Source organism: Heterocephalus glaber, unplaced genomic scaffold, assembly GCF_053883595.1.
Source record: "Heterocephalus glaber isolate CG9 unplaced genomic scaffold, H.glaber_assembly_v1.0 deba00001555, whole genome shotgun sequence".
NCBI lineage: Eukaryota > Metazoa > Chordata > Mammalia > Rodentia > Bathyergidae > Heterocephalus > Heterocephalus glaber.
In genome coordinates, this window is record NW_028258346.1 from 16,506,546 (window position 1) to 16,527,235 (window position 20,690).

At 45.0% G+C, this 20,690-nt stretch overlaps 2 protein-coding genes across 32 annotated transcripts in view; one reads left to right on the forward strand and one right to left on the reverse strand.

Moving 5' to 3' along the window:
- Nucleotides 1-11,751, reverse strand: part of Samd12 (sterile alpha motif domain containing 12) — a 422,167-nt gene extending 410,416 nt beyond the window's left edge. For 10 of the 16 annotated variants that reach the window (XR_002396857.2, XR_015442907.1, XM_087190712.1 and 7 more), the window contains exon 1: nucleotides 11,611-11,738. Coding sequence is in view for 6 of the 16 variants with exons in the window: in XM_087190711.1 (XP_087046837.1) it covers nucleotides 6,932-6,968 (37 nt within the window). In the remaining 10 variants the exon portion in view is untranslated. Of the gene's footprint in view, nucleotides 1-6,931; nucleotides 10,754-11,610 lie in introns of those variants that run through there. The other 6 variants (XM_087190715.1, XM_087190713.1, XM_087190717.1 and 3 more) reach the window with 2 other exon arrangements.
- LOC101708543 (uncharacterized) overlaps nucleotides 10,814-20,690 on the forward strand; it is a 77,479-nt gene continuing 67,602 nt past the window's right edge. For 11 of the 16 annotated variants that reach the window (XM_087190725.1, XM_087190720.1, XM_087190722.1 and 8 more), the window contains exon 1: nucleotides 10,814-11,469. In XM_087190725.1, coding sequence (XP_087046851.1) covers nucleotides 11,154-11,469 — 316 coding nt within the window. In that variant the 5' untranslated portion in view covers nucleotides 10,814-11,153. Of the gene's footprint in view, nucleotides 11,470-12,058; nucleotides 12,621-20,690 lie in introns of those variants that run through there. The other 5 variants (XM_087190731.1, XR_015442911.1, XR_015442910.1 and 2 more) reach the window with 5 other exon arrangements.

Here is a 20,690-nt window from a genome sequence, read left to right on the forward strand (position 1 = left end):
AGAGCACTCTCCACAGGTGACCCAGGCCTGGGCACCGAGTTGGTTCTGTGACAACACAGCAAACACCAAAGTCATCTGAACTTTGGTTTGAATTCCCACTCCGTTTTTGTACCTGGTGGCCTTGGGGATAATACTGAATTTCTCTAGGCTTTGATTTTTCATGTAGGAAATGGAGATAATATTTACAATTATTTCATAGGATTACTGTAAAAAGGTAGTATCATGAAAATTAAAAACAATCAATATGGCCCAGCCACCAACCAGCATAGCTATGCCAGGCTTTACTGGCAGAAGGGCAACCCCATGTGTGGATACCAGTGTTACATTAGCTACTGCTGTTAGTTTCTTATTTGTGTTTTTATGACTTTTTCCCATGGGGAATATGAAGAATTCTCATACCCAGAATAAGATATTTTCAAAAATTACTTTAATATGAGTATTCTGAAGATCTGGTAATGGAGAACAATTGACAATATTCTGGGAAAGAAAAAGGAGAAATGAACCTCGCATCGCTGTGAGCCAATGACTAGACGCCTTTAAAGAATTACATGACCTCAGGCTCTATTAAAGGATTACATGACCTCAGGCTCTACTCTGGTTGTCTTCATCCATAATTTAAGAAAATTTCTGGATCCCTTTTAAAATAATAATAGGAGTACTATAGACAGCTGTTAATATCCCAGTTACAAACCCCTTCAAATCGGGCTCAGTGCCATCCCTTCCATCACGGCAGCAATGAAAGGAACCATAATAAAAGGAGTCCAGACAGCAAGTTCTAAATCTAAGCTTTGTCACTAATGAGCTGTGTGACCCTGGGCAGGGAAATCTTCACATCCCGACTGATAACAGGGAGCCAGGCTGCGTGCTCCAGCTGCCAATGCATCAGCTGAGGCTCTGATGAGAAATTGCACTTGGAAAACACGGTGCAGCGTGGAGCCAGCTCAGTGTGATCTCAATGACAATGGCCAGGGAAGATACCAGCAAACACAGGGCGCAAAGCTACCAGACCCTGAGTTTCAGTGAAGAGCCCTGGCCATGCAAATCGAGTCAGCAGGAGGCAGAGGCATCAGGGTTATTTAGAGAAGTACTTACTGAGCAAGAGACTGGGCTTCAGCCAGGGAAAAATCTCTCCCTACATCTGCATCTGCAAACCAATATCTTAAAGCCACTGAGAGCCCAACGGTGGTTGGACATAGACAGAAATGGAGATCGTATTTCTGTCTTGACAAAATTGTGAGGGTAACCAGGGTTATTTTCTGTATCTTTTGCATCTGTCCTTTCTCAGACAACTTCCTGTTGTCTGAGAAACCCCAGACACCAGTCAGAGGGATCAGAGTGTCCTTGAGGTACCTGCTAGCTAGGACCCCCATCTCCATTCTGCAAACAGAGCCCCCAAACTTAGCCCCACATTCTGGAAAGCAGACCTGGCCCACCGTCTAAGAGCTGGGAAGTCCTCCTCCTACTCCCTCCCTGCCCTTCCTGGGTTTCCTTATTACAGAACAAGACAATCCACACGAAACTGTCAGCCACCCAAACAGGCCACCCTTTAACAGTCTCATTTGCAAAGAAAACCCTGAAGATGAGAATACCCTAATCTAGTATTTCTCAAAGGGTACTAACTGGGAAATAGGATGATCATCTTTTCAGACAACATCTTGATCAAATGCCACCTCTACTATTTACTAGTGTGACAATGAGCAAGTTAAACTTTGTCGCCTTTTCAGTGTTTGCAAATAGGGGTGATAGCAGCCCCACCTCAACAGAATTATGTTAAGTTAATGCGTTAATATGTGACAAGCATTCAGAACGGCACCAATCACTTGGTATGGGGATTTTTTTAATAGCTATGCATACACTTTGCAGTTACAACGCTCCTGATCCACCCCTTCTAGAAAGAACAGTGCCTTCTCTGACAGTAGCCACTGATGGCTCCTGCCCTATCAGTTATGCCCCCGATCCTCCTTCAAGTCTACCTCTCCACTACATCAGTTCACCTAGTCTAAACCCTTCTCAAATATTTCCTAGCCCAAAAAAAATCAAAAAACCAAGCTTCTTTCAAACTTGTTTCCAGCCTGGGAAAAAGCCTTCCTTCTTCCATCTTCTCCACGGCTCCAGTCTCTGTGACACTGATCTCTCTCTTGCGCTAACTACTTCACCCTTCTTTCCACATTATGACATGTCCTGACCCCCATTTCCACGCATGTGCTTTGGGCATAGCTTCCTCACCACCCATTCAATCCCCAAACCATCATAGTACAGACTTCCTCCCCACTTCATCAGAATGCCTTTTACTCCTTGTCAAGCCTGGTGGCCTTGACCCAGCAGGCAATGCTGACCCTCCGAAATGCACACTCTCACTAGCTAACTGTTTCCTCCCTTCTCCTTCAGCTTCCTCTCCCTGGTCCCATCCCTGAAATGCTGCAATTACCTGGCAGTCCTGGTCTTCTTACACTGGGAGGTCTCTGCCCACCTGTGTTCTTGCTATAAATGTGTTCATGGAAGGATGTGAGGAGGACCACCATGAACAGGTAGGACAAAGGCATCTGTGCCGTGAGGGTAGGAATTGCATCAACAGACCAAAGGGCTTCAAACTGTGCTTCGAGCCCAGGAAGCGTTGAGTACCATGGAAGATTCCTCGGGAGCAGTGCAAATTGCTAATACTTTCTTTTCTTGACAATGGAAAGCCCCCAAAGAGCCCAGAGAAATGATAATTAATCCCAAATCCTAGTCTTTCTTTTCTCCTATGAAACATTTCTAAAACCTGCCCCTTTCTGTCCCTTTCTTTTCCTTTATCACCCTATTACTACATTACTTCAGCTTCCCTTCTGTCTTTTCAGGCTTTCAAGACTGCAGCCAAACTTTTTATAGCAGTGAGTTTACTCTATCATAAAACAAGAGCAACAACAAACAAACAAACAAAACCACAATGATTTCTCAAGGGAGTTCAGGGCAGTATGAAGGCTATGGCTGGGGCCATGGTAGCTCCTCGTCAATACAGTGTATAGCCCTTCATAGCCTCCCCTGCTCATGTTCCTACTTCTTTCATGCTGACAATATTTAGAACCTCAGTCTTAAGTTTCTGACTTGACTATAGGATCCAAGAGGGAAAGGTTCAATGGCTCTGGATGCGTTTATACCTTCCCCAGTGCCATTCACAGTGCTGAGTATACAGCAGGTACAAAATGAACACTCATTGTCCAAATATAACAGCAGTTTTCATTAATAGCATGCTGGGCATGCAGGCGAATTTGGAAGGCAGCATGGGAAAATAAGACAAAACCCCACAGGCCTAGAGCTCCTTACAAAGAAAGGATGTGAAAGTATAGTCAGCTAATATCAAGATAAATACTTTATCAGAGATTTGACCCAAAAACTCAAAAGAATTTTGAATGGTTTTTATTATAATGGTGTTTGCCAGGTTTCCAAAAGGCAACTGTTAAACCAGAACTAAACTACCAAACTAAGACAACCAGCAAGAAACACAATATAGCAAAAAGCAAGGCCACTGGAATACCATAAATTTTCCTACAAACCAGAGTACTACCACAAATTAGCCATATGGCCTTACAAAAATTAGTTATCTTTTCTGGATCCAAATCCCCTCAACTATTAGACTGTGGGAAAATCCCTCATTTCACTGCATTATCAGAATTAATTTTTCAAGAATGACACAAAGAGCTCAGAATAGACACAAAGTAACATTAGTTCTTTTGTTTATTCAATAAATAACCAAGGGCCTTCTCTGGGCCAAAAGCAGTGGCAGGCACTGGGGACAGATCAGAGAAGTAAAAAGTCAAAGGCCTGTTCTCATGGGTGTGACATTACTCATCTTAAGCCCCTGTTCTCCTACTACATGAACACTACACATAATGTCCATATATAGATTGTGCCTAAGGTTGTAGGATGTCATGAGTTTCTTCAGTCCTCTTTGATCCTAGGCTAAGAACCCTGCCCCTAGATCAGTGTCTCCCGAATATATCTGGTAAGACTGAGTCTGGGCTCATGTTTGTTTCAGACCCCTATTTCTGATTCACTCCAAAAGAATAGCCTGAGAAAATCTGCCCCAGGAAATGGTGCCTAGGAACCCTCATAGCCTCCAGCTGGTTTTCCCAGCTTACTGACCACATCATATGACTGTAAACCAAACTCTTCCTCCCCTTGACACATAGTAGGCCCTCAACAAATTTTTTTAAATAAAAGGAAACCTATTCTACTTCTAAGCAATAGGAAGAAAATGGTATACCCACATACACTTCCTAGATGACTCAACCATCAGTATGAATTCCCCTGTTTATCCAGGCAGAAATACTGACTAAATGACAATATAAAATGGCTACATTTCCTCAGAAAGCAGAAAAGAAACAGAAGGCAGAGCCACACCACCACAAAGCAGGACACGCATACGGTGCTACCCAGCGATTCACCAGATTCAAATGGCAGCAGAGGGTATGACACCATTTACATGCCATTCTGTAACAAGGATGGGATTCAGGGTAGTATTATCAGGGCTATGATGGAGGGAAGAGCCGAGGAAATGGCGTGAGTGCTGGAGTTGCTCTGTATTTTGACATCTACGGGTGGTTACAAGACTATTTTGCCAAAACTCTCAAGACTACAGAAAGTGATTTTACTACATGTAAATTATATCTAAGTAACCAAAATTTAAAAATTGAAAATAGTAATATGAAATCATAAAAGATGAAGTGAGAAAAAATACACTTGAAATGGAAACTAAAGTTTCAAAATTAATGGCATTAACAGATTGAATGATACTTTATCTTGCAAACGGAAGTTGAAGTTTACCTCCTATTTAACTACAGTTGGGTTATAATTGTAAATACATGCTAATTTCTAGGACAGAAAGGGAGCCCAGTTTTGTTATATAACTTCTGCATCAAATTTATTCCAGCAGGACAAAGTATCTTTCACCTCACACTTGACTTTTCATAGCCCAAATGTGAAGGACATCATTTTTTCCCAAAGTGTTATACGGTGACTCTTTTCATCAAAGACTTCTCTTAATCTTTAGAAGGTCCTATTATTTCTCTTGGGTGCTTATCAAGCCAACATCTTCATTAATTTTCTCCTCTTTCTTGGTTATCTGGCCTATCTCAGTCATATTTTAATTGGACCATAGCTTTGATTTCAACATTATTTTCATAGAGTCCATAAAAGTTTTCCTCTTTAGAAAGATTTGAATTTTCTCTTTGCAACCAGTTTACTTTGCGTAGATATTATGTGGCTTCATGATCATCTGAAAGAGACACTAAGCTACAAAACTGCTGATGTTCAGTGACAAGTAAATTTTGGGTGGGGAAAATTACATAGGTGATGAGTCTTTAATGAATACACTGTTTCGATACCTTTGTTTTCCTTCTATTGCCTCAAAGCTGCAAGATACAAGACAATGAATGCATTAAATAATATATATTTAAATTGAGAGTGCCTTCTATTTTATCATTTTCTTGACCTCACCCCAACTAAGAACCCACCTTCCTTCCCTCACCAGACACTGTATTACCATGGAGATGTGAAAATGGTTTAGATGCTTTCCTGAGTGTGGCAGGAGAATAAGGAGAGGCAGCATCATTGCCCTCATCTGGTTCAGCATTATGGAGTATTTGCTGAGCACCTGCTAGACTCGGTCTTCAGAGTTTCCTGGATCCTAACCTAACCCTCCTGGCACGTCCATGCGGTCATTACTATTAATATTCCCGCTGGATGGTGGACAATAAATTCAGTGGATTATCCACGCACACTACTGCTCCTCCACGGAGCTGTTCAGCCCTCCTATGGCTGCAGAGCTTGCACACTGAGAGCGAGCACCACCAATGCGACAGCCCTGTGCTTACAGCCACACTCTGGAGGCCGTGACAGACCAAGAGCAGCCCTGAGTCCGCTCTGCCCCACGTCCCGCGGACAGCTATAGCTCTGAGGTTCCCACCCCACAGCCAGTCCTCAAACACGGGCCAGTCCCTCAAGACCTGGGATGCACTGAACGCAATTCCTCACCACCTGCCAGGTGGCTGAAGGGCAGGGAGGGGCAAAGGAACCCAACTTGCCAACCGGCTCCGCCAGCGCCAGGAGCAGGAGGCTGCGGGAGGCAGTGAGGCGGGCCACCCGTGTCACCCACAGCTGCGCCCCATCCTGCTCTTCCGGCTGGGAGGCAAGCTGCACGAGCAGCTTCTTGCACCCACACTTTAGCAGAACCAGACTAAATATAGCCCTGAGTGCTCTCATGATCCAGCCCAGAGCGGGTGGCACTGCCACACTGCACTTCAGAAAACGAGGGAGGAATCAGCAGGATTTACAAGAAAGCAGCTCCCCTCTGCTTGCTCCTGTGGTTTCATATGCAAGAACCAACTGGGCCGAGGGGAATGCTGATGGTTTGGCCAAGCAGATAACAGAGCCCCTAGGAAAAAGAAAATGGCAGCCGTGACTTAGGCGCCTTCTCATTCACCTTCCTGTCCACAGGGCTGAGTAACCACATCGCCAGAGTGTGGGAAAAACCCACCAGGAGGCGCACGCTATACACACACTGCTGTTCATGCCCGGCCCCATTCCCAGCCCATCTAAATCCAGCTCAAAGACTCACTCAGTGCTCCTCCCTTGGTTAGGCCATCCTCAGCCAGCTCAGAACTAAATGCTCCATTTGTTCTCAGACCTCCCACATCATGCTGCTTGCACTTTTATTTAGCGCTCGTATCATTCAGCTAATCCGCTTCTCTGTCTCCTTCACCAAAGTGGAGGTTGGGGTGTGGGATGGGGTGGTGAGGGGGCTCCCCACCCTCCTTCGTCTGATCACCCACCAAATCCAGCAGAGTTCCTTGCATCTGAGCAGTGCTTACAAACCAAAAATGCAGAACCTGCCTGAATGCCAATGAACAAGAAAGCAACAGCCCCTTCTCCCAATAAAGCAAATTCACAGCACCTGGGGGTTCAAGCTCAGGCTTCAGGTTCCCAGCCATCCCTCTTGTGACTAGTCACCATAGCAGCCTCGGTGACCCAGGATTGCAGACCCAGCCACCCCAGCGAAGGTTTCCACCATCTCCCCTTCTGAGCACGAATGCTTGTTTCTTCTGGCAAAGGAGAACAGCTAGGCGATGAGGAAGGGTGGAGGAAAGGACTGGAAGGGTGGGGTGGCGGGAGGCAGCAGAGGGATTAGACTGAGCCCTGTCTGCGTGGGCAAAGAGTCTCCAGGGGAGACAGGAGTGGGAGGAACCCATGTCACAGCAAGTTTCCAATGGGGATTTGAGGCCCCACTTCTTGTTCACAGTCACTGCATAGGAATTTTCGATCATGGGCGTTTAGTCTTCATTCTCAAGTCCTAAGTCAGAGTGATTAACAGGAGCTGCCAGGGCCGAAGAACAAAATGGAAAGAACCAAGAAGAAGACCCTCAGTGCTACACGAAATGGATGGGAACTGGGAGCAAATGGTTTCACCATGGTGCTGCAGGGTAAGTACCCACGGGGAAACTTGTCCATGGTCCCACTGCTTTTGCGTCTACTCTGAGGATGAGACAGTTGGGAGGTCTCCATTACCCCACCCAGGAATCCACTTATTTCCCGTTCATCCATGCAAGCTTCACAGAGAGCTTTGATTTCTTTCTACCCTAAAGCAGTTAGAAAAGGTAGCAGGAAACTATAGGGAAGCTAGCACGGAGAGGGTCATGCAAGGGTAAGAGGAAGTCACCTCCCCTTGCTTCCTGTGCCAGAAAGGGGGAGTGCATCTGAATAACGCACCTGGTCTCTCTGCATCCCTCTGTGGACTATCCTCAGGACGAAGATGACGAGACCGAGGCACAAGACCATGAAAGGCACAAGGCGTGGGCAACACAGCCACCTCCGCCCCTGGGTCCCGCCTGACTGCTGCAGAAGCCCGTAATCTCTGGGCTCCCAGGGTTTGCAGGGTGATGGAGGAAGGTGCCCCTCACCTCACTACCCAACAGAAAGCCACAAAAAGTAACCCTCGAGGTACCAGTAACACTTTCACCATCCACCATTACTCCTTTGAATCTGTGACTTATTTCTCAATTCACCTTAAGTACTCAGCATTTACTTGCTCCCAAAGCCCACTGCCTACCATGACTCCTCCTTGCTACAAGTTTTTGAGTCTCCCTCTTTCCCCTGAACACTTTTTATCACTTAGTCTTACCCAAGGGTAGTTTTTTCACTCTTACAGCAGAAAAACTACAGAATCTGAGCACCAAATGATGTATCAGAAGTCATCTGATAAGCCAATTCATTCATGAGAGGCGGGCAATTCAGCTGCCCTAACGTGTCATATAGACATTTGTCATTTAGAAACCCTGTGGTGGGGTGGCTGGGTGACAGTGGTGAAGAGTGGAAATCATGCGTGAGACAATTACTGTGGGCCTCCTAAGTGTCAGGCACCATTCTCAGAATAGAGATGAACACAACACTGTCTCTGAGGAACCAATCCACGTTTTTCCTCTTCTTGTATAATATTGCAATATACCTCTGTCAAGGGTAACATGGCATCAACAGCCATGGCCATCTACAGGGTCTGTCTATGGAAAATGGATGGGTCTCTGGTCCCTGCATGCTACCTAGAGGTCCTTGTTCTAGTTTAAAAATTTTTAAAAAGTACAATGGGTGCCAACATGATCCCAACTCAATGCAGACCATGGGGTGAGACCCTGCTGTAGTCTGAAAAGCACACCTCCAAGCCACCCAGTTGTCAGAAGTGCAAACTAAAGCATCGATCACAATTAGGCTGGGAAACATATATCAGATGTCTTAATTTGGAGACAAAACCACAACTCAGGGTAACCGTAAAACACTAAACAAAGGGCACCTCTTTTTTATCTTAAATTTGAAGCTGCAGATTCAGCAAAATGAGTGAGCGCCTCACTGGCAATTAACAACATTACAAGTTCAAGTTTACTTAAGAGAAAGGTTACACGTTACAAAAAGCTTCTAATTTGTTACTAATTAGAAAAACCAGCTGGCATGAATAAGTGAAAATGTGGGCTAGAAAACGTGCCAACTACTGTGATTTTTTTTTTAAGGTGAGCAACAGGAGGGAGTACAGGTAACATTTACTGACAATGTGAGTTCCAGGCACCCTTCTCTAAAACCTTTCCTTTATGGAATCATCACAGCATTCCCAGGAAGTAGAGTAGTGAGCCTATTTTTTTCCAGATACGGAGACTCAAGGTCAGATATTAAGTAACATTTACCCATTTACCATATTTCTCCCTCCACTTCCTCTTGCAAAATTCCTAATTCTCTGCATCAGTGTTTCTCAAGAAGTTTGGGTAAACTGCTCCTCGCCTGTCTTGACTTGGGAACTTCGTATGAAATCATCGTGCACTCCACTGAACATTGCTGGGCTATGAGTACAAAATATAAACAGCAGCCCTGGTAGCAGCCCCTACACATGGCAGTGGAAGACGGACAAAGTCACTTCTGGCAGCAGATGAAAACTACAGATCTCAAGAGTCTTTGAACATCAAAAGACCGATGAGGAGAGCATCTCCTTTAAAAGTATCCACTTTCCAATGTTTCAAAAGTCCCTTATTTGATGGCTTTGAGCTCCTAAGAAAAATCCAGGCACCTTATGAAAGGGTTATAAAAGCCACCTGAATATATTTGCCCTGCTCTCAGGGGCATTTTTTTGAGTACCTATCACGGCCACCTACTGTTGTTATTGGCTGGGAAGATAAAGTCAGAGTATCTGATCTCCACCGGCAAGGTGCCTGGAGTCTAATGAGAGGCACATTGGTGTAGGATGGATTTCGGCACAGGTGTCAGACAAGCTCTGTGTAGGATGCCCCTGGAGTACTGGGAAGGTGGAGGGACTGGGAAGGTTGGTACAGGTTCCCAGAGGAAGTGAGGGTTTGTTTTTGTTCTTTATTTTGTGGGCCCAGTCAATGTTGAGAAAACTGCCTTTGCAAAGAACAGAGATAGGAACCATATTTGCACCAAAGTTTAAAGCACCTCCTTCATTCTTCAAGTTGAGACCTCAGTGATTCAGGGTTGCTATCTCCTGCTTACCAGACAGGTTCTTTAGTCAAATAAGTCACTAGAAAGTAAAATAAGCTCTCTGTAGCCCACATGCACTTCCTCTCAGAGCTCTTGTTTTTGCAAGGTCTGGCTTCACTGGTATAATCACCCATAAGATAAGAAATATGACTAATTCTAGGCTTCTTACAGTGAACAGGAAACTGAGTCAAGAACACCATGGAATGCCAACAGGTGGGAGTGCCCCTCACTTGGGGACACAGGAGAGTGCTGCAATAGTGATCCGTGTCACCTGAAGGGTGAAGTGGAAGGGAGCCTGGTCACCCTTTTTGATTTGTAGCATCTTAAGTCTTGTCTTGCTATCAGTTGTAACAATGGAAAAAGCCAGATTCTCTTTCTATATGTGCGTGTGTATATATGTATGTGGGGAGGGAGAGAGAGAGAGAGAGAGAGAGAGAGAGAAACATCATTTTTGTTGATTCAGCTGGGAGAGCCAACTGGGATCTTCGAACCAGAGAAAGCCCAATGGCAGTATTTTCCGGAGCTGAAGGATGGCCAGTATAGGTAGCTGTTGCTACCTCGGGTTGTTAAGGCAGTAATTATAAGGAAAGCAAGAGTCGAATGATTTCAGTTTTTCTCTCCTGGGGCAGGGAAGGGAGGCAAAAGCCAACAAGCCTTAGGGCTCCACCAAGTCTCTGGCCTACAAGGAACAGGCTCATTTCCCCTTGGCAAGGAGCCTGGTGAAGCTGGCAGGCATGCCCTCCTTTCTTACCTCAGTTCTCCCGGGACCTCATGCTCCCTTGGGAACCATAACTCAGGCATCAGAAACCTTCTGGCCCACATGTTCCTCCTCCCTCAGCAACTACACTCCTCAGCAAGAAAAACCTGTGTTCCAAACTAGGTGAACCTGCGATAAATATCCCGGAATCCCTCACAGATCATCTGGTCCGCCTCTCAACCAGGAAGTTCAAAGGACGCTGGGCTGTACAGCCAAACAGCAAATCCAAAACTCAAAATGACGTGAGCCAAGAGGAAGGTGGTTTTTCAATAGGGTTCACCCAGTGGAACTGGTTGGCTGTCCTTTTTTTCCCCTGGCCGAGGCCCCCGGCTTCCTGTAGACGGTGCTAACCCTGGGAGGTCTGTCCAGACGTGGGCAGGTGTGGGGCATGTCACCCTCTGGGCATCTGCTGTCGCCGCCGCTGGGGCCCTGGACCCAATCGTGGTCCACGGTCCGGATGACGCACCTGGCCAGGGTCCCGTCCACGTGCGGGGCCGAGAGCGCGTCCCCAGCTGGGGGACCCCGCGCCTGCCCGCAGGGAGGGGGCAGGAGGGCACCTGGGGCTCCAGCCTCAGGGCTCCCGCGGTCCCCAGCCGGGCATCGGGTTGCAGGAGGAGCGCGCTTCTCGCCACCTCCTGCCGGGCGTCCAGCGCATCTCCCAGTCTGCAGAGCGTCTGAGTGGGGCGCGTGGCCTGCGGGCTCAGGTGAGTGCCGGGTGCTGCAGGAAGAGGGGACCCCGGCTCCGCTACCCCCTCTCCTCTCCGCCCCACGTCTCTGGGCTTCGTCAGGGATGTGGACGGGTGCGCGAGTGAAGAGGAGCTTCACGTGCCCCGAGCGTCCCTTACCTTCCACAGCCATTCTGTCAGAGGTGCCCTAACGCATGCATAATTGTCTTGGCCGAGGAACTCCTCCGGCCCGCGCGCCCCCCCTTCTCGCGCCCGCGCCTAAATATTCTGCGCTGCTGGGCTCCGGGACCAACCTGCCGCGGTCACGCGAGGCAAGCAGCGGCTCCGGCTCGGCGCGGGGCAGCCTGGGAGATGTAGTCCCTCTCAGCGTGGGGCAGCCTGGGAAATGTAGTCCTCTCCACGTCGCGCCCCACGGGGATAGCTCAGGTCCCCCTCCACTTCCCCACCACACTCGGATAGCAGCTTGGGGGCTTTCGGGCCCACATCAAGCAATCCCTCGTGGACATTTGGAGTGGAGACTGGGGGACTCCGGGCGCCCCGGCCAGTTGTGAGGACTACATCTCCCAGGATGCTCTGCGCGGTCTCCTTGGGTGCTAAGAGGTGGGGCGGGCGAGTGAGACTTTCGCTGTCACTCAGAAGCAGCCGGGCACCTGGCCGCGTGCGGCCGGAGGCTGCGAGCGCCCGGGATTGAGGTGCAATCTCTAGGTTGGACCCTGGGCCACCTATCCAAGCCCCCTGATATCTGTGGTCCTCCATCCATCTGGGCCAGTGACCCGCTGCTCAGGGTGCTGTTCACACTTGTTCCTTGGCACCCTGGGACGTGTGGCGTTTGTGGAGAATTCCGCCAGTAGACACCTCGGTCTTCTGATCCTCCGCGGCGGCTTCGGTGACCAAAGACTGATAGGAATGGGTGAATAGGGAGTGGCTTCGAAATCACCAACAGGCAACATTCCCTAGGAGCAAAGTCTAGGAGCCTGGGTTCCACTGCAGGACGTCACACCATGAAAAATACCTGACTTCTAAAGGAGGCAGGTTGCAGCCTGCCTGGCCTGCAACAGGCCTGATAATGAACCAGTGTTCTTTCAACTTCGGAACCATGCTCTGCATTCAGGTGCTGGTGACACTGTAAGTAGAAAGGATAAGGGAACCACGTGGATGGCAATAGACAGGTAAATATTGTTTAAAAATAAGCTCCCACACTTTATGCTCCTGCATAAGGAAATACAGGTGCAGTTATGACTGGTAGGGGTACTGAAATGGTCTTGGGAACAAATAGAGCTCAAGACTGGATTTAGACTTTGAAAGGACTTGAGCTCAAAAATGCATCTGGTACCGCACCCACTTATCCCCCAACTTTTCTGTCCATCCTCTTCTAGGTCTTTATTTAAAAAAAAAAAAAATACTCTGCAGAAGAAGGAAGTACAAATATCTGATTCTTTCTATGAGTATGTAAACAAACTTTATCTCAATCATAAGAAAAAAATGCTTTACAAAAGTTTTGTTTCTGAGTACATATGTGTTTTTTTAGTCTCTAAGTATGTGCTTAGTCTTCCTGTTGGATAATATGACTCTGTATAGGTACCTTTTAAATTAAATACATGTAACCATTAAATACACTCAGTGATACATTAACTCTGAGTCCATGGAACTGTGTGCAAATTAAATCTGAGGTTTCAAACCTAAGTACAGTAGAGACATACCTGTCCAGAGAGATACAATTTTCATGGGAAAAACAATCTTCCAACTTACTGTGTAGCCAGGCATCCTGAGATCTGGAGAGAACTGAAATTCAGGTGCTTTCCTCCCACCTCCTGTATTTAACATCGTCAAAGTGTTAGGTCTTCCTTGAGTTTGATGAATGGAAAAGAAAACCATCGGGCAGCCAATGTCAGTGGTCCGCAACCCTGGCTGTACATTCACATATCCCTTAAATCCCACCTTAGTCTCACAGAATTAGGCTCTCTGGGGATTTCTATAGTGGTATTTATTGACTGATTTATTTTGGTGCTGAGGATTGAACCCAGGACCTTTGCAATGAGCTACATCTCCAGCTCCTTCTTAATTTTTATTTTGTGGCAGGATCTCACTAAGTTGCTCGGGCTGGCCTCAAACTTGCAATCCAACTGCCTCAGCCACCCAGAGTGCTTGGATTACAGGTATTACTACAACACCCAGATTAAAGCACAGATATTCTAATCTTCAGCAAGTCTTGAAACCATTGGTATATTTTCAATAAGGACCTGGACAATATTAAAATTTACAAGTCATTGAAATCCGCTGTTAATGGGAAACTTCATTTTATGCTCAAGTCTTTAATATCTTTGCCAACAGATGAGCATGCCAATTGAATTTCATTTTCATTATAAATATAAATAAGATGTGAAGGAAATATTAGTTTGAACCATATGAAATAGCCTATGTTTGACTATTTTTCAAACCAATAAATAGAATAACTTCATGTGGTTCAACCTAATAAAAGATAAACATCCATTAAACAGAAGTTTTCATTCCTCTCTGAAATTTGAATCATCTGGGATGCTTTGAAAAAATATATGTAGTTCTTAACAACATGGCCAAAATAAAAAAGACAGAAAATACCAACTCTTAGCAAGACTATGAAAAGGGAAGAACTCGTATATTGTTGGTGTTATGTAAGTAGATGCAATCACTTTGGAAAACCTTTTGACATATTAAGCTGAATATTCACTTATCCTGTAACCTAGCAATTCTGCTTCTGGGAGTAAACAAACAACATGTATATTCACATTCTACAAAAGATATGCAGAGGAATAGTCTTGGCTACATTGTTTCCAATAGCCCTCGTTGGGACATAGCCCAAGTACACATGAATGGTAGATTGGATAAATGAACTGTGGTTTAACTAAACAGTCTGATTTAGCAGAGGTCAACAAGCTAGGGCGCTATGCCAGTGGGACAAATATGACCCACCACCTATTTATGTGTGGTTCATCTGCTAATGATGATTTCTACATTTTTAAATGGTTAGGGTGTAAGTATAATATTTTATAATTCCTGGAAATTATACAGAAGTACTTACATAATACCCTCAATTTTGTTTCATGGTCTACAAAGCTTAAAATGTTTCCTGACCGGCTCTTTTCAGAAAAAAAAAAAAAATTTTTTGCCAAGCCCTGCTCTAAAGTAGTGAGAATGAATGAATTAAAACTGTTTAATAACATAGATGAACCACAGGTGTATTAGTTATTTCTTGCTGATAACAGATTACACCAAAATTTAGTATCTGAAGACAATATCCATTTGTTATCTCGGTTTCCGTGGATCAGTAATTTCAGCATAGATACCATCAAGCCATCTACAGGCTGGAATGGGGAAAGATCAACTTTCAAACTTGCATGATTTCTGGCAGAAATCTGCTCCTTACAGGCTGTGGAACTGAGGACATCGGCTCCTTGCTGAGTGTTTGGTGGAGGCGACCCTCAGTACTTAGCCTCGGTAGCCTCCCAGCATGGCAGCCTGCTTCATCCAAGTATGCAAGCCAAAAAGGTTGCCAAAATATCTGCTACCAAGATGAGAGCCATGGCCTTTGCAATCTACTCATAGAAGTGCCACCCCTCATATCCTGTTAGTTAAAGCTAGTTATTCAAGAAGAGGGGATTGGACAAGGCCAGAAATACCAAAAGATGGAGATCACCGGGAGGCTCTTAGAGGCTGCCTACTGAGACACACAGCAGAGTGTTGAACAGAAAGGGCCAGACACAAGAAAGGACAGATTACAGTGATTCCATTTATTTACTAAGTTGTGGCCTTAGGTATCAAGACGGTGGTTCCCCTCACTGTGGAATGGAAGCCACACAGAAGAGTTAGGGACTGGAAGGAAGAGCCCAGGAGGACATCTGCAGTCTCGCTCTTGATCACCACGTGGTTTACACGTGTGTACCCTGTGGCTGGTGTACATGTGAACGTGTGAACTGTACTGTGTGCATGTGAATGTGGCTTGAGGTGGATGCTCTATTCATGATTTGTGGAAGCTTATGTATGTTACATCCAATAACATTTTAAAGTAATTAATGCTTAGCTGAAATATGATAAATGATCCCTTTATCAACACTCTTGTTTCATGTGCTTCCTCTTGATTTTCCTTTACCATAAAAAAGTCATGGTTTGGCCGGGGATTTAGCTCAGTAGTTTTGCTGCCTGCCTTGCAAGCGCAAGGTCCCGAGTTCGATTCCCGGTACTAAAAAAAAAAAGTCCTGGTTCAATTGTCTTTCATATAACAAGGATGTTTTCATGGTTTACTATGTGTCAGGCACTCATTTAGGCACTTGGGATATCTGATAGCCTGAATTTCCAGAAATAGCCCTGGAGATTTCAAACTATAAACCTTGTGTGGGCATTGTGGCGTAAAGCACCACTGATCCTACAAGAACATTATCCGTGTGGGTCTAAACTAATCATGTGAGCCCTTAAAATTGGAGAACCTTCTCCAGCTAGTAGCAGAAAAGGGAAGGGAAAGTAGAACTGCAGAAGATTCTAGGCATGAGAGAGAATCAATACTCTGTACTCCTCTGAAGATGAAAGGGGTCATATGTGTAGAGATGGCGGTGACCCTGGCTACCAGCTGCTGAGGTCACAGGAACCTTGGTCCTACAGTTGTTATCCCAGCACCCTGGGAAGCTGAGGCAGGAAGATTGTAAATGAGGACTCAGTCTGGGCAACTTGGCCACTTAATGAGACCTTGTCTCAAAATTTAAAATTTTATTAAAGGGCTAGGAACGTAGCCCAGTGCAAAGGCCCCCAGTTCAATCCCCAGTACCACACACACACACACACACACACACACACACACAGAGAGAGAGGAAAAAAAAAAAAGAAACAAAACCAGATTCTGCCAATAACTTGAAACCTGAATGAGCCTGAAAGAGGGCTCTTCCCCAGGGACTTCCGATAAGCATCTAACCCAGATGACAACCTATGTAGGTCTTGTGAACCCCGAGCAGGGAACACAGGTGTGCCCTCCCAGATGGCTGAGCTGCAGAACAGTGAGCTCATAAATGGTATTTTTTAGGTTGTTAACTTTGTGATAATTTGTTCTGCAGCACTAGAAAGGAAGACAGGATGAGTCCTGTACAAAGGGTCCAGTCCTGTTATCCTGGCCCTGTTTTTGAGGGTGGAGGAGGTTAAAAATAATGATGAGATTGGTAACACATCTGATTTACTGACAAAGCAAATCAGAACCTCTGGAGGTAGAACCCTCCCTCTGGGGGATTTTTTTCCTAGTACTTCCAGTGATTCTAGCCTGCAGCTTGTATTGCACAACACTGCTAGACACAGAGAACACAACGCCTGGGCGAGAACAGGTGACATGCTGTCATATGCTCTATCAGGTGACCATGGAGTCACATCGCATCTTCCTGCAACCCGCCTCTTGGATGAGGGCTTCTCCATCCTCTCCACCACCTGGCGTCAGACAGATCCGGGTTCAGAGCTGGCCACAGGGAACATGAGTGTTTCTCCTTAGACGTGGGGTCTGAAGTCACTCACCATGCTTCCTTCCACATTTGTAATTGACTGTGAAGATTCTCATAGGATTGTTATAGGTACTGAGCTAGTTAAATTATATATGCTTTTAGAAAGCCTCCTGGCACATAGCTAATACCACGCACACATTATTCTTACTAAGGACAATGTAGTATACAAAGTATCTGGTCTTCCTCGATGCTCCAAAATGTCGCTTTTACTTTCTTTTCCAAGTCCCAACATTCATTGGTTCACACCTAGGTATAGATGATAGTCCTCTCTCTTATTTCAATCAGCCACATTCATTCCACAAACATTTATTAGGCAATCACGGTTCACTCAGTACTATTTTTGCACCTGAGGATTCAGGGATAAGCTCTTGGCTTCAGCAGAGACCAACTCAGGACAGGGGAGGAGAGAAGAGATGGGTTGGGACTAGGTCAGTCGACTGTTAAATAGCACTAATAAGAGCTATGGTCAGTGTGATGTCAATTTTATGTGTCAACTTTGTCATTAAGTGCTCAGGGTCAGGCATCCTGGGTGCTTTTGTGAGGATGTTTCTGGATGGAATTGACATATTGATCAGTCAATGGGAAACCACATAACTGACTCAGCCTAGGACTCATCCATCTTCTCCTCAGGGTCAGCAGCTTGAGGACTCACCCTGCTTACCTTGGAACTGCTGGCTTCCCTGATCTCAGGAGTCCATTCCCTATGACCCGCTTCTTTTTATATATGTATGCAGTCCATTGGCTCTGTTTCTCTGTAGAACCCAGGTGGATACAGTCAAGTATACTCAAGGCTTAGAACTTCTAGGCTCCACCAGATAACCAGGGATAGAAGGAGAGAAAGAGAAAGGAAGAAAGGATCAAAGGGGGCCTCTCCAAGACGCAATGCTTGAGCTAGGAGGAGGGAAACGCATGCAGTTCCTGAGGCAGGAAGACTAAGGCATCCTCAGCAGCATCATGGCCAGGGCACAGGTGGGGCAGAGAGCAGAAGCCGTGACTCCACAGAGGGCTGAGAACGGAATGCACATGCTAAGAGGCTGAGAAATATCCAGGAGCACTAATGCCTTGTGTCCATCTGCAGGGTTTGGGTTCCTCTCTAAAGGGAAATCAGTAAAGGGTAATAAGGGGGGCAATAATATGCTCAAATCTTCCCAGCTCAGCTGGGAGTGTTGACACAAGTTTATAATTAATTCCAGCACTCTGGGAAGCTGAGACAAGGAAATCCCAAGTTCTAGCCCCAGGAAACGTAGCAGGACTTTGTCCCAAAATAAAACCAAAGTGGGGGTGGAGTGAGGATGTACCTCAGTTTATAGGCCCTGAGTTCAGTTCCCGGTGTTGGAAGAAAAATTGCCCAGCTCAAAGCTGCTATGGCTTCTATGCATATGGCAGCCTACATTGGACTCTCTTGTGTAAACTTCTTTATTTTTAGCAGAATATTATTTCTGTGTGTATTAGATTCTAGCTAATAACTATTTTTTATAAAAATAAATGTTTTATTACAGAATTGAGCAATTTTTATATATATCCAATAGAACAGAGATATAGCATTATAATTCTGTGCAGGTATTACTATGAAATCAACAGTTTGTATGACAGTGTCCTGACTCTGACTTTAAAAATATGAAGGTTTTTTTTTCTACAATGTTTTTTGGCATTTTTAAACAATGCAGTTGAAATATTAAAGTTGGTCTTTTTCTAATGTCTATTTGTCATACCTATTGTCATTTATGAAATGGTTTGGACTACATAAACCAATTTTGCCAGTTCAGCCAGATATTCATATAGTGCTCTAAAGGAGTATGAAGTATTTTGTCTATTTTTTTTATTCTTCTTTTATTGGTACATTTTAGGTATACAATATGTTTACATTTATCATCGGGTGCTTGTACCTGTGCATGATGTATCTTAGGTCTTATTTTTTCCCCATTACCTGTGCGCCCTTCACCCCCTTCACCCTTCCCTAATTACATAGACATCATTTCCATGCAGATGAAAATAACACTGAGATTCCACCTCACCCCAGAAAGAATGGCTGCTATCAAGAAATCAACCAATAACAAATGCTGGCGGGGGTGTGGAGAGAAAGGAACCCCTCTCCATTGTTGGTGGGAGGGCAGACTGGTGCAACCACTGTGGAAGTCAGTATGGAGATAGCTCAAAGAACTAGGGCTAGAGGTCCCATTTGATCCAGCTATTCCCCTGCTGGGTATCTTCCCCAAAGAATTAAAAGAATCATACCACAGTGATATATGTCCACCCATGTTTATAGCGGCACAGTTTGTAATAGCTAAAGCTTGGAAGCAGCCCAAGTGCCCATCAACTGGAAACTGGGTAAAGAAGATATGTTTTTTTTAATAAAATGGAGTACTACTCAGCCATAACGAATGAGAAACTAGAGACATTTATAGCTAAATGGATGCATATTGAGGCCATACCCTTATGTGAAATAAATAGGACACACATGTGTAAATACTGAATAGTTTCTCTAATGTGAGAAACTGAAAGTGTAAATAAAGATTAAAATGATTATAATGAATGATTGATAATTTGAAATAGGAAAAAAGTCCAAAGAGGTAGGGGTGAAGGGAGGGGAAGGGGAAAGGAAAGAAGGGAAAGGAAAAAATATGAGTCTCGCTAATAACTATTATTAACACAATAATAACTGTGACTACTTATTGATTGATCCTACCTGCCAGGTAGCCACAGTGTGAGCATTTCACACATTTCTCATTTAACCTCAACACAGCTCCTGGGACTGGAATACATGGTTTCATTTTATACCCAAGGAAATTCAAGCACAGAGGAGTTAATGAGTTGTCAGTGTGTGTCCAGTAAGTACAACAGGGCCGACGCATTTCTTTCTTCATATCCTTTCTTCCCTTTCCTTATTAGCAGAATCTTGCTTTTATTTAGGATGGTGAAGTTCTAATGAAAAGGCTGAATTTTCCAGTCTTCCTTATGACTAAGTTTTGGCCAACTGGATCTAGTAAGTTTTTTAGTAAAACTTCAAAAAAAAATTTTAAGTGGTAAACAGCAACTATGGCTCATTTTCCCCATTCCTCCAGCTTCTTTCCTTAAGCACAGTGCTGAAGGTTGGAGTTTCAGCAGCCACTTTGGACTATTTGACATTTTTTATGGTTGGTGACATGGGCTACCAAGGGCAGACCAAAAATAGAGAAAAAGCAAAGGTACTTGTTATCGGCCAGCTAGCAATGGAATACATTGGAAATATTTTTGTACAAGAGAAAATAAAATTTAATATTATTTAATGACTGTTATTTTTCATCTCCATTAGCAGCCAAGTATAGTTCCTGATACAGCCAACTTTAGTAGAGGGCAAAGTCCAAGTCCTATCCCATACCTCCCATAAGCCAACTTCTGTGTTTATCACTGTCTTAGTTACTTTTTCCTTGCCGAGACACACTACCTGACACCCACAACTCTAAGGAGGTGAGGTTTATTTTGGCTCACAGTTTGTAGGGTTTCAGTCCATAGTCAGCTGGTTCCAAGGCAAGGTGGCATGGCAGAGGAGAAACAGTCCACAGCAGGGCAGCAGAGAGCAGAAAGAGATCAAGGGAGAAGGGCAGGAGGTGGACCCTTCTGGGCCACACCCACAGAGAGCCACCTCTTCCCACCAGGCTTCATCTCCTAACACCATATTTAGTTATAAACTCATCAGTGGACTAAGCCACCAATGAGTTGATCACACCTGCATGGTTCAATCACCTCCCC